General features: G+C 45.9%; 1 protein-coding gene across 1 annotated transcript in view; it reads right to left on the reverse strand.

Annotated features, from left to right (window-relative positions):
* Positions 1–2,572: 2,572 nt before the first annotated feature.
* LOC139923915 (dachshund homolog 1-like) overlaps positions 2,573–12,500 on the reverse strand; it is a 47,452-nt gene continuing 37,524 nt past the window's right edge. Inside the window, exons 8-12 of the mRNA XM_078286917.1 lie at positions 8,556–8,713; positions 6,973–7,120; positions 4,623–4,748; positions 4,094–4,153; positions 2,573–2,695 (exon numbers count right to left, since the gene is read on the reverse strand). Coding sequence (XP_078143043.1) covers positions 2,658–2,695; positions 4,094–4,153; positions 4,623–4,748; positions 6,973–7,120; positions 8,556–8,713 — 530 coding nt within the window. The 3' untranslated portion in view covers positions 2,573–2,657. The remainder of the gene's footprint in view (positions 2,696–4,093; positions 4,154–4,622; positions 4,749–6,972; positions 7,121–8,555; positions 8,714–12,500) is intronic.

The raw sequence follows: 12,500 nt of genomic DNA on the forward strand, positions 1-12,500 counted from the left end.
ACAGAGCCTTTGGATTGGCAGACAGGAGCCGCTCAGTCCCGGTTCACTCAGACTGACAGCTGGTTTGTGTTGTTGCTGCTTCAAGGCATCAACAAGATGCTGCTGGTCTCTCCTGTTTGTATCTTCATGGACAGCAGATCAAGGAGCGGCCGGTCTGGAGAGAGTCCAGTTCAGTGACATCAGGGAGGATCTCTGCTGTTTGAGGATGATGTCATCCTTCTGGCTTCATCACACTGTGATCTCTGATGGGAACTGGAGGAGCATCAAGTCTGAGCTCATGGTTCTCTGATGGAAAAAGGTTTCCTGAGTTCAGGTTCTCAGTCTGATTCAGCAGTGAGGGGAAGAAGGATCACAAGTCTGACTGCAGGTTAGACCGAGGAGGAGAAGAGGTTCTCCTCAGGGTGACATGAGGTTTCTCCTCAGGGTGACATGAGGTTCTCCTCAGGGTGAAATGAGGTTTCTCCTCAGGGTGACATGAGGTTCTCCTCAGGGTGACATGAGGTTCTCCTCAGGGTGACATGAGGTTTCTCCTCAGGGTGACATGAGGTTTCTCCTCGAGGGTGACATGAGGTTCTCCTCAGGGTGACATGAGGTTCTCCTCAGGGTGACATGAGGTTTCTCCTCAGGGTGACATGAGGTTCTCCTCAGGGTGACATGAGCTTTCTCCTCAGGGTGACATGAGGTTCTCCTCAGGGTGACATGAGCTTTCTCCTCAGGGTTGACATGAGGTTTCTCCTCAGGGTGACATGAGGTTCTCCTCAGGGTGACATGAGCTTTCTCCTCAGGGTGACATGAGGTTCTCCTCAGGGTGACATGAGCTTTCTCCTCAGGGTGACATGAGGTTCTCCTCAGGGTGACATGAGCTTTCTCCTCAGGGTGACATGAGCTTTCTCTCAGGGTGACATGAGGTTTCTCCTCAGGTTGAGGAGCTTGGAGTCGACCTGGAGTCAGACCCAGGACATGCTGGAGGGACTACATCTCCCAGCATGCCTGGGAGCGCCTGGTTCCCCAGGAGGAGCTGGAGGAAGCTGCTGCTCTGCTGCAACCAAAAACCTGACCGGGATCAACAGCTAGAAAATGGATGGCTGGGACCAGTTCTACCAGTTCTACCGGTACAGATACCAGTTCTACCAGTACAGATACCAGTTCTACCAGTTCTACCGGTACAGATATCAGTTCTACCAGTACAGATACCAGTTCTACCAGTACAGATACCAGTTATCATTACCCAGAAGTCCTGTGTGGTGAGTTCAGTAAACTAAACAGTGAAACTGATCCAGATCCAGCAGATCTTTAATCATCATCCAAACCAAAAAACCCATCGTATGGAAACAGCTTCTTCTTCTTCTTCTGTTCTTTTTTCATGTTTAAATCTTAATAATAATGTTTTGTTGCTGATGTGAACAAGCATGCGATGCATCACCGAAAATCACTTTTTACACTTTTTCACTTGTTTTTTTTTTTTTTTGTAAAAAGAATCAGGGGTTGGGGTCGAGGTTTCCTCTAAAATTCAATTCCTAATGTTTTCCAAGAGGCGGGTGTCATAGCAACTCATTAACAATCAATCAACCCAGAATGAATCATACATCGTTAGTAAAAGATTTGATTTGTATTTACATTTTGAATTGGCCCAAAAACAATCAGAATGAAAACAGATGTAAATAAAACAAAACAAATACTGGCAACCAATCAGCTGTCAGAAAAGGAAGACTGGCACTGCTGGCTCGTTAAGGCCCAGAGCTCGTTAGGATCCAGAGCTCGTTAAGATCCAGAGCTTGTTAGGATCCAGAGCTCGTTAAGATCCAGAGCTCGTTAGGATCCAGAGCTCGTTAAGATCCAGAGCTCGTTAGGATCCAGAGCTTGTTAGGATCCAGAGCTTGTTAGGATCCAGAGCTCGTTAAGATCCAGAGCTCGTTAGGCTCCAGACCTCGTTAGGATCCAGAGCTCGTTAAGGCCGACTCAGCTAAACTCAGAGGCCATATTGGACTCCTAACAAGGAACAATATTGCTAGTACTACTAAATGAACTACTACTACTAAATTACTACCAACTATTACTACTAAATGAAGTACTACAGCAGAATGAGAGCAGTAACATGTTATTAGTTAAATATCAGTTTATAAAAAAAAATTTCAGTCGGGGAGTGAACTGACCCCGCCCCCACCAGGAAGTGAACTGACCCCCTCTTTCATGTTTTGTGATCTCAAACCCGTCCAGGTTCTGCAGAGGATCCAAAGTCTTTTAAACTGGTTTCCTTTTTAAAACCAGTTCAGTCTCCCATTCACTGTCAATGGAGCCGCAGCAGGATGTTTCTCCTGATGACATCACAGATTCCATTTCTCTTCACATGGAACCAGACTCCTCCTCTGTCCTAGTATCATAATAATAATAATAATAATAACATTAATGATAATAATACTAATACTAATAATCAGCTGAAATATACAGTAACAAAGACGAATCAACAGGTAGAGAGAGGTGGAGGTGTAGACGGGACTTCAGGTCACTTCACTTTCATTCATTCTTTTCCTCTTTTTTTATTCATCTGTTTTTCAGGAGTTCAGCTGTTTGAGTCCAGTGGATTCTTCTTCTCCTCTTCCTCTTCCTCTCTTCTCCTCATCATCATCCTCATCCATCCTGAGAGGAAGATCTGTGTCTCAGAAGAGGATGGGAGGTTTGGTGTAGGGTCTGTTCTCTGAAGAGAGGGAGAGAGGGAGAGAGAGAAAGGGAGAGAGAGACAGAGAGAGAGAGAGGGAGAGAGAGAGAGAGGGAGTGAGACAGAGAAAGGGAGAGAGAGAAAGGGAGACAGAGAGAGAGGGAGTGAGAGAGAGAGAGAGTTAGTGAAGTTAGTGTTCTCCTCATTCAGAACTAACCAAATTAAATGGAATCTAAATATTCCGTCTCATTCAAAGAATTAAACTCTAGTCTGTAACTGGAGCCATCAGCTCGTTAAGACCAGGAGCTCGTTAAGACCAGGAGATTGTTAAGACCAGGAGCTCGTTAAGACCAGGAGCTCGTTAAGACCAGGAGCTCGTTAAGACCAGGAGATTGTAAGACCAGGAGCTCGTTAGACCAGGAGCTCGTAAGACCAGGAGCTCGTTAAGACCAGGAGCTCGTTAAGACCAGTTGAGTTGTGTGTGTGTGTGCGTGTGTAAGAGAGAGTTTTAGAATCTCTAAAATACATGGGATATATTTCCTCTGCCTGTCTGTCTGCCTGTCTCTCTCTCTGTTATGATAAATGTATCTTATTATCATGTCAGTTGGGAAGAAGCACACACACACACACACACATACACACACACATAAACATAATGTTTACACAGTGTAACAACAAAGATTGTGTGTGTGTGTGTGTGTACAAAGATTGTGTGTGTGTGTGTGTGTGTGCAGTGTTTTGTTCTGCATGCTTTGTAGTTTGTGATTGTTTTTGCTGATTCAATTTCACAGTCAACACACACACACACACACACACACACACACACACACACACACACAGTGGACACATTATTTAAAGTGTTGACAGTAATAGAAGCACTGGCAGCTTTCTCTCTCTGTTCTCTCTCTCTGTTTTGTAAAATTGATTTGGTTTTATAATAATTCTTGTTATTCTTCTTCACAGCCGGTCGTTTGTCTTTTCTCACTAAAACATGACGATAACTAAAGATTCATAATAATAAGAATCAACATCATCATCTGAAATTTTAAAAATTTAAATAAAAACTCAAATAAATTCAGAAAACTTTGATACGCTTTTTGGATTTGGAGAGGATTTATGGCTGGTATCTAGTGACATCATCAGCAGGTGACGGGAGTCCAAGTTAATGTCAATTTAGTAGTAAGGTAGTGATGTAAGAACACACACACACACACACACACATACACACACACACACACACACACGAAAACTAATTGGAAAAATGAATGTAAATGATAAAAATAATGTGATAAATAATCAGTTTGTTGATGTGAAAGTGCTAACAAGTAGAAGACATCATTTATCATAATAGTATTATTATTATTGTTGTTATTGATGTTGTTGTTTGTTGTTTTTATGTTTGTTGTTAGGTTTTGTTGTTGTTGTTGTTGTTGTCACCTTGTGCTGCAGAGTTTTCCTGCTGTTTGTTCTCCAGCTCGTTCTCAGGAATCACAACATCTGAAAAACAACAAAACATGAAACAGACTGAACCAGTAAAAAAACAGGAAAACCAGTAAAACCAGTTCAAGAGAGGAAGAGAGAAGAGAGGAAGAGAGGAAGAGAGAAGAGAGAAGAGAGGAAGAGAGAAGAGAAAGAGAGGAAGAGAGGAAGAGAAGAGAGGGAGAGAAAGAGAGAAGAGAGGAAGAGAGAAGAGAAGAGAGGAAGAGAGAAGAGAGGAAGAGAGGAGAGAAAGAGAGGAAGAGAGGAAGAGAGAAGAGAGGAAGAGAAAGAGAGAAGAGAGGAAGAGAGAAGAGAAGAGAGGAAGAGAGAAGAGAAGAGAGGAAGAGAGAAGAGAGAAGAGAGAAGAGAGGAAGAGAGAAGAGAGGAAGAAGAGAAGAGAGAAGAGAGAAAGAGAAAGAGAGGAAGAGGAAGAAAGAAGAGAGAAGAGAGGAAGAGAGAAGAGAGAAAGAGAGGAGTGCGGCCTCACCGCTCAGAGCGTCAGAGTGTTTGAGCGCTCGCTCCACCTGCTCCCTCCTCCTCGCCTCGAAGTCCAGAGCTTCCTGAAGCTTCCTCTTCGCCTTCTTCTCCTTCCTCAACCTCCGCTGGATAGACACTGAGGAGGAGAGGAGGAGAGGAGGAGGAGAGGAGGAGAGGAGGAGAGAGGAGGAGAGGAGGGGAGAGGAGGAGAGGAGGAGAGGAGGAGAGGAGGAGAGAGGAGGAGAGGAGAGGAGAGGAGAGGAGAGGAGAGGAGAGGAGGAGGAGAGGAGAAGAGAAGAGAGAGAGGAGAGGAGGAGAGGAGGAGAGAGGAGGGGAGGAGAGGAGAGGAGAGGGAGAGGGAGAGGAGGAGAGGAGAGGAGAGGAGAGGAGAGAGAGGAGAGGAGAGGAGAGGAGAGGAGGGGAGAGGAGGAGAGGAGGAGGAGAGGAGGGGAGGAGAGAGGAGAGGAGAGGAGGGGAGGGGAGGAGAGAGGAGAGGAGAGGAGAGGAGGAGAGGAGGAGAGGAGAGGAGGAGGAGAGGAGGAGGGGAGAGGAGGAGAGGAGAGGAGAGGAGAGGAGGAGGAGAGGAGAAGAGAAGAGAGAGAGGAGAGGAGGAGAGGAGGAGAGAGGAGGGGAGGAGAGGAGAGGAGAGGGAGAGGGAGAGGAGGAGAGGAGAGGAGAGGAGAGGAGAGAGAGGAGAGGAGAGGAGAGGAGAGGAGGGGAGAGGAGGAGAGGAGGAGGAGAGGAGGGGAGGAGAGAGGAGAGGAGAGGAGGGGAGGGGAGGAGAGAGGAGAGGAGAGGAGAGGAGGAGAGGAGGGAGAGGAGGAGAGGAGAGGAGGGGAGGAGAGGAGAGGAGGAGAGAGGAGAGGAGAGAGGAGAGGAGGAGAGAGGAGGAGAGAGGAGGAGAGGAGAGGAGAGGAGAGGAGAGGAGAGGAAAGGAGAGGAGAGAGGAGGGGAGAGGAGAGGAGAGAGGAGGGAGAGAGAGGGAGAGGAGAGGAGAGGAGAGAGAGAGGGGGAGGAGAGAGGAGGGAGAGGAGAGGAGAGGAGAGGAGAGGAGGAGAGAGGAGGGGAGGAGAGAGGAGGGGAGAGGAGAGGAGAGGAGAGGAGAGGAGAGGAGAGAGGAGGGGAGAGGAGAGGGAGAGGAGAGGAGAGGGAGAGGGAGAGGAGGAGAGAGGAGGAGAGGAGAGGAGAGGAGGAGAGAGGAGGAGAGGAGGAGAGGAGAGGGAGAGGACAGAGAGGAGAGAGGAGAGGGAGAGGAGAGAGGAGAGGAGGAGAGGAGAGAGAGGAGAGGAGAGAGGAGAGGAGAGAGAGGAGAGGAGGAGGAGAGGAGAAGGAGAGGAGAGGAGAGAGAGGAGGGAGAGGAGAGTGGAGGAGGAGAGGAGAGGAGAGGAGAGGAGGAGGAGAGAGGAGAGGAGAGGAGGAGAGAGGAGAGAGAGGAGAGGAGAGGAGAAGGAGAGGAGGAGAGAGAGGAGAGGAGAGAAAGAGAGAGAGGAGAGGAGGAGAGAGGAGAGAGAGGAAAGGAGAGGAGAGAAGGAGAGACATAATTATAAACTTCTGACTTTAATAGTAAATTGTGTTTAAAGCAGCGTAACACTTCTATGAAATAATTCTACAGTAAATATGAGTCATATATAGTTAGTTATATAAAGTTATTGAAGTTATATAAACATATTGAATCATCTTAGTCATCAGTGTGACTCGTCAAGCTAGCTGCTAACCAGCTACGCTAGAGGTCAGAGGTCAGAGAGGGAGACGGGCGGCCATGTTGGCTCTTCAGACAAAACATTTCACATCTGTTTCAAATCTCCACTAACTGACCTCAGATCAGACTGCAGCAACATGTTAGCTAATGTTAGCAGTTAGCTACGTTAGCTTGATCATACCTGTCTCACCCCGACCTGTCTCACCTCTGGTCTACCTGTCTCACCCCATCTGTCTCACCTCCACCTGTCTCAGCTGTGGTCTACCTGTCTCACCTTCCCCTGTCTCACCCCCACCTGTCTCACCTCTGGTCTACCTGTCTCACCTCCACCTGTCTCACCTCTGGTCTACCTGTCTCACCTCCACCTGTCTCAGCTCTGGTCTACCTGTCTCACCTCCACCTGTCTCAGCTCTGGTCTACCTGTCTCACCTCCCCTGTCTCACCTCCACCTGTCTCACCTCTGGTCTCCTGTCTCACCCCCACCTGTCTCACCTCCACCTGTCTCACCTCCACCTGTCTCAGCTCTGGTCTACCTGTCTCACCTCCACCTGTCTCAGCTCTGGTCTACTGTCTCACCTCCCCCTGTCTCACCTCTGGTCTACCTGTCTCACCTCCCCCTGTCTCACCTCTGGTGTACCTGTCTCACCCCCACCTGTCTCACCTCTGGTGTGCAGCTCGGAGCTCAGCTGTCTCTGCAGAGCCTGTCTCACGTCTCTCTCTCTGTCCAGCTCCAGTTTTAACTCTTTCCTCTCCAGCTGGTTCTGTTTGTCCTGAGAGCGAGCGCTCTCTACCGCCACCTTCAGGAGGCCCTGACACACACACACACACACACACACACAGATACACAGGATTAAAACAGGATTTAAAACATTTTGTTCAGACACTCTTTAATTTTTCCTCAGAATCTACTTCCTGTTGGCAGACCGGCGGCCGGCGGCGAGCTGATGACCTCGACAGCGGAGACGTGGAAAACACTTTGCGACAGACGGTCGACTCGGTCGCAGGTAAACAAAAGTTTCTGAATCACTGATGAACTCACATTTACAACAATTTTTTATTAGATAGTTCAAAGTAGAAAGAGATAAGAAAGACTGGGAGATGAGATGGCAGACATGCTGCTCCTGCCTGAACACTGCTCAACACTGTTCCAGATATGACAGATATGACAGAAATATGACAGAGATATGACAGAGATATGACGGACATATGACAGAGATATGACGGACATATGACAGAGATATGACAGAGATATGACAGAGATATGACAGAGATATGAAAGATATGACAGATATGACAGAGCTATGATAGAGATATTATAGAGATATAATAGATATGACAGATATGATAGAGATATAACAGAGATATGATAGAGATATGACAGAGATATGATGGAGATATGACTAAGATATGATGAAGATATGATATATATGACAGAGATATGATAGAGATATGATGGAGATATGACGGAGATATGATGAAGATATGACAGAGCTATGATAGAGATATGACGGATATGACAGAGATATGGTAGAGATATAATAGAGATATGATGGATATGACAGAGATATGACAGAGATATGATAGAGATATGACAGAGATATGATAGAGATATAATAGAGATATGATGGATATGACAGAGATATGATAGAGATATGACAGAGATATGGTAGAGATATAATAGAGATATGATGGATATGACAGAGATATGATAGAGATATGACGGATATGACAGAGATATGGTAGAGATATAATAGAGATATGATGGATATGACAGAGATATGACAGAGATATGACAGAGTCTCCAGCCGGTCTTCAGTCCTGCCGGTCTTCAGACCTGCCGGTCTTCAGTCCAGCCGGTCTTCACTCCTGCCGGTCTTCAGTCCAGCCGGTCTTCAGTCCAGCCGGTCTTCAGACCTGCCGGTCTTCAGTCCAGCGGTCTTCAGTCCAGCCGGTCTTCACTCCTGCCGGTCTTCAGTCCAGCCGGTCTTCAGTCCTGCCGGTCTTCAGTCCAGCCGGTCTTCAGTCCAGCTTCTGTTCAGATGTCAGACTCGTTCTCCTCCTTCATTCGTTCTTGTCCAGAATGAAAAAGAAACTTCCACAGAGCGAGAGAATCCATCAAGACAAACTTCCTGTTTGCTCCTTATTTCACCGAGTCGAGTGTTTTCATCTCATCTTAAAACAAGCTTGTTTCTCTTCTTCTTTCTTTCTTTCTTTCTTTCTTTCTTTGTTTGTTTCTCTCCTCACCTGTATATTAGTGAGCAGCGTCTCCATGGATGACAGACCCTCAGCCAATAGGAATGGAGCGAAGGCGGGGCTTGCGTGGTTGATTGACAGCGGCTGAGAGGTGAGCGGCATCTTCTCATAGGAGGGTTTCAGAAGTGGGAGGGGCAACAGGGAATCTTCTGGAAAAAACATCAAATAGAAAAATAATTAAAGACAAATAATATTACACAGGAAATAGAAATGAAAAAAACCAACAGAAACATGAGATGGAAAAAACAATGAATGTAAGAAATATGAATAGTGAACAGAAAATAGAAATAAAAAAACATTAAATAGAAAATAAAATACATAATATAAATACAAAATGCTTTACATGAATAGCAAAAAAAACAAGGACACACACACACATAAACACATAAAACACACATAACCACACATACGAACAAACACACACACACACACACACACACAGCCCAAGATGATGGGCTGTGTGTGTGTGTGTGTGTGTGTTTGTTCGTCTGTCGTGGTCTATGTGTGCTCTTTATGTGTTTATGTGTCTGTGTGTGTGTGTGTGTGTGTGTGTGTGTGTGTGTGTGTGTGTGTTTTTCTACCTGTCTCTCTCTCTTTCTTTTGTTGCTGTTTGTTCTTCAGTGTGTTTCTGTAGTTTTTATGTTTCAGCCAATAAAAGCTGACCCTCATGAATATTTAATGTGGTTTGGTTTTAAAAGGTGGAGAAAAGCTTCCTGTGTGCATTATTCATGAGCTGTGTGTGTGTTGTGTGTGTGTGTGTGTGTGTGTGTGAAGGTGTTTGGACTTCTCCCACACACACTTTTTATTTTTTCTCTTATTTCTCTCCTTCTCTTCCCTCCTTCCTCTTTTTTTTTAGCTATAAACCATGAAATTCTAGAATAAAATTCAAATTCAGAATAATACTAATAAATAGTAATAACAATAAATTAACAATCTTTTTTTCTATCATATAATATTTTACATTGTTTGCCTATGTATATTTTTAGATGTATTTGTTTTATATGAAAGCTTAAATTCCAACATTCTGTATAAATCTCTCTCCATATCTCTATATCTCTATATCTCTTTATGTCTATACATATTTCTCTCTCTCTACTGTATACATATATATATATATATATATATGTATATATATATATACATATATATGTATATGTATATGTATATAATTCAATTGAATTCACAGTTTTTGGCATGAATGGTAATCAGCTGTTATTGCCAAAGCAGAACAATGAACAATAACAGAGTATATGTAAGATTTATCTGTGTATGTAAATATCTGTATGTCTCTTTTTAGATGTTTGATCTCCACTGTGAGAGAACTGTTGACTTTAATATTCCAGAAACATCCTGAGAGGATTCATGGTTCTAAACAACAACAACAAACAAGAAATAATCTGTAATCTATTTCATAATATTTCAGTTTTAGTGGAATGAAACTTTAAACATATTGATGTGAATTTATACTGTATGTGGAAATGAAATAAATCAAAATCTGTGTAGATACAGATAAGCAGTATATTGATCTAGATATTGATATATACTGTAGGTATTTTATAAACATAATGTGTATATAGTTGTTGTTGTATAGATTTTTCACAGATTTGTGGTTTATTCATATTTTAAATATAAAGTTGAACTCAGATTTTTCACTTGATTTAGTTTGAACTGCAGTGTTTGTGTAAAATATGAACTGAAGTGTGTGTGTGTGTGTGTGTGTGTGTGTGTGTGTGTGTGTCTCCCTCTCTCTCTCTCCCTGGGCGATCTAGCTCACATGTTTACCGTCTTTTTAGTGTTTTGTAAACAAACACAAACACCAATTAACACTAATTACTGAGTTCAAGTGTGTTTACAACAAGAGTTAATTAGGTTAATAGGAGAGGAGAGGAGGAGAGGAGAGGAGGAGAGGAGAGGAGAGGAGGAGAGGTGAGGAGAGGAGAGGAGGAGAGGAGGAGAGGAGGTGAGAGGAGGAGAGGTGAGGAGAGGAGACAAGAGGAGAGGAGAGGAGGAGAGGTGAGAGGAGGAGAGGAGAGGGTGAGAGGAGAGGTGAGAGGGGAGGAGAGGAGGAGAGGTGAGGAGAGGTGAGAGGAGGAGAGGAGAGGGTGAGAGGAGAGGTGAGAGGGAGGAGAGGAGGAGAGGTGAGGAGAGGAGACAAGAGGAGAGGAGAGGTGAGAGGAGGAGAGGTGAGAGGAGGAGAGGAGAGGGTGAGAGGAGAGGTGAGAGGAGGAGAGGAGGAGAGGAGAGGAGGAGAGGTGAGGAGAGGAGACAAGAGGAGAGGAGAGGTGAGAGGAGGAGAGGTGAGAGGAGGAGAGGAGAGGGTGAGAGGAGAGGTGAGAGGAGGAGAGGAGAGGAGAGGAGGAGAGGTGAGAGGAGAGGTGAGAGGAGGAGAGGAGAGGAGGAGAGGAGAGGAGAGGAGAGGAGGAGAGGTGAGAGGAGAGGTGAGAGGAGGAGAGGAGAGGAGGAGAGGAGGAGAGGTGAGAGGAGAGGTGAGAGGAGGAGAGGAGAGGAGGAGAGGAGAGGAGAGGAGGAGAGGTGAGAGGAGAGGTGAGAGGAGGAGAGGAGAGGAGAGGAGAGGAGGAGAGGAGAGGTGAGAGGAGAGGTGAGGAGAGGAGAGGAGGAGAGGAGACGAGAGGAGAGGAGGAGAGGAGAGGTGAGGAGAGGAGAGGAGGAGAGGAGACGAGAGGAGAGGAGGAGAGGAGAGGTGAGAGGAGAGGTGAGAAGAGGAGGAGAGGAGAGAGAGAGGTAAGAGGAGGAGAAACTGTTCAAAACTGCCAAACAGCTCAGAGAATGATTCCTTTAAAAGCTGAAAGATGCTCCACTGCTGCGCTGCGTTCACGTTGCGTTGCGTTCACGTTGCGTTGCGTTCACGCTGCGTTGCGTTCACGTTGCGTTGCGTTCACGTTGCGTTGCGTTCACGTTGCGTTGCGTTCACGTTTGCGCTGCGTTCACGTTGCGCTGCGTTCACGTTGCGCTGCGTTCACGTTGCGCTGCGTTCACGTTGCGTTGTGTTCACGTTGCGTTCGCGTTCACGTTGCGTTGTGTTCACGTTGCGTTCGCGTTCACGTTGCGTTGTGTTCACGTTGCGTTCGCGTTCACGTTGCGCTGCGTTCACGTTGCGTTGTGTTCACGTTGCATTGCGTTCACGTTGCGTTCACGTTCACGTTGCGCAAATGAGCAAAGGTTCAAGAGTCTTCAGAAAACCTTCAGCACACACTCAGTGGGCTGCGGGATCTTCTCTGACAAAGGGTAGAAATGTCAGTTTCTTTATACACTTCAGTATGTATAGTTGCTTTGTTCATCCTTTTCTAAGAAATCAATATATGGCTAATGTAATATGCACGCTTCAAACTAGTCAAAACCAGTTCTACAATACACACTAACATAAAGTCTATTCTTACATGATTGTCTCTAACAATGAACACTAGTCTGAGGGCTAAACTTCTACGTCATGTGGAAGTCATAAATGCTCTCATGACAGCCGTATGACTTCTTCATGTGATCAGGACATGATCACATGAAGATCCTTTATTGAATACCTCACTATGATGTTCAGGGCAAAGGACAGTGTCCTATTTTATTTCCTATGCGTTCGCGTTGCGTTCGCGTTCACGTTGCGTTTGCGTTTGCGTTCGCGTTGCGTTTGCGTTCGCGTTCACGTTCGCGTTCGCGTTCACGTTCACGTTGCGTTGCGTTCACGTTGCGTTCGCGTTCACGTTGCGTTGCGTTCACGTTGCGTTCGCGTTCACGTTGCGTTCGCGTTCACGTTGCGTTCGCGTTCACGTTGCGTTCACGTTGCGTTCGCGTTGCGTTCACGTTGTGTTCGCGTTCACGTTGCATTCGCGTTCGTGTTGAGTTCGTGTTGCGTTCGCGTTCGTGTTGCGTTCGCGTTCGTGTTGCGTTCGCGTTCGCGTTCACGTTGCGTTCACGTTCACGTTG

This window comes from Centroberyx gerrardi, chromosome 11 (genome assembly GCF_048128805.1).
Source record: "Centroberyx gerrardi isolate f3 chromosome 11, fCenGer3.hap1.cur.20231027, whole genome shotgun sequence".
In the NCBI taxonomy this organism is placed as follows: domain Eukaryota; kingdom Metazoa; phylum Chordata; class Actinopteri; order Beryciformes; family Berycidae; genus Centroberyx; species Centroberyx gerrardi.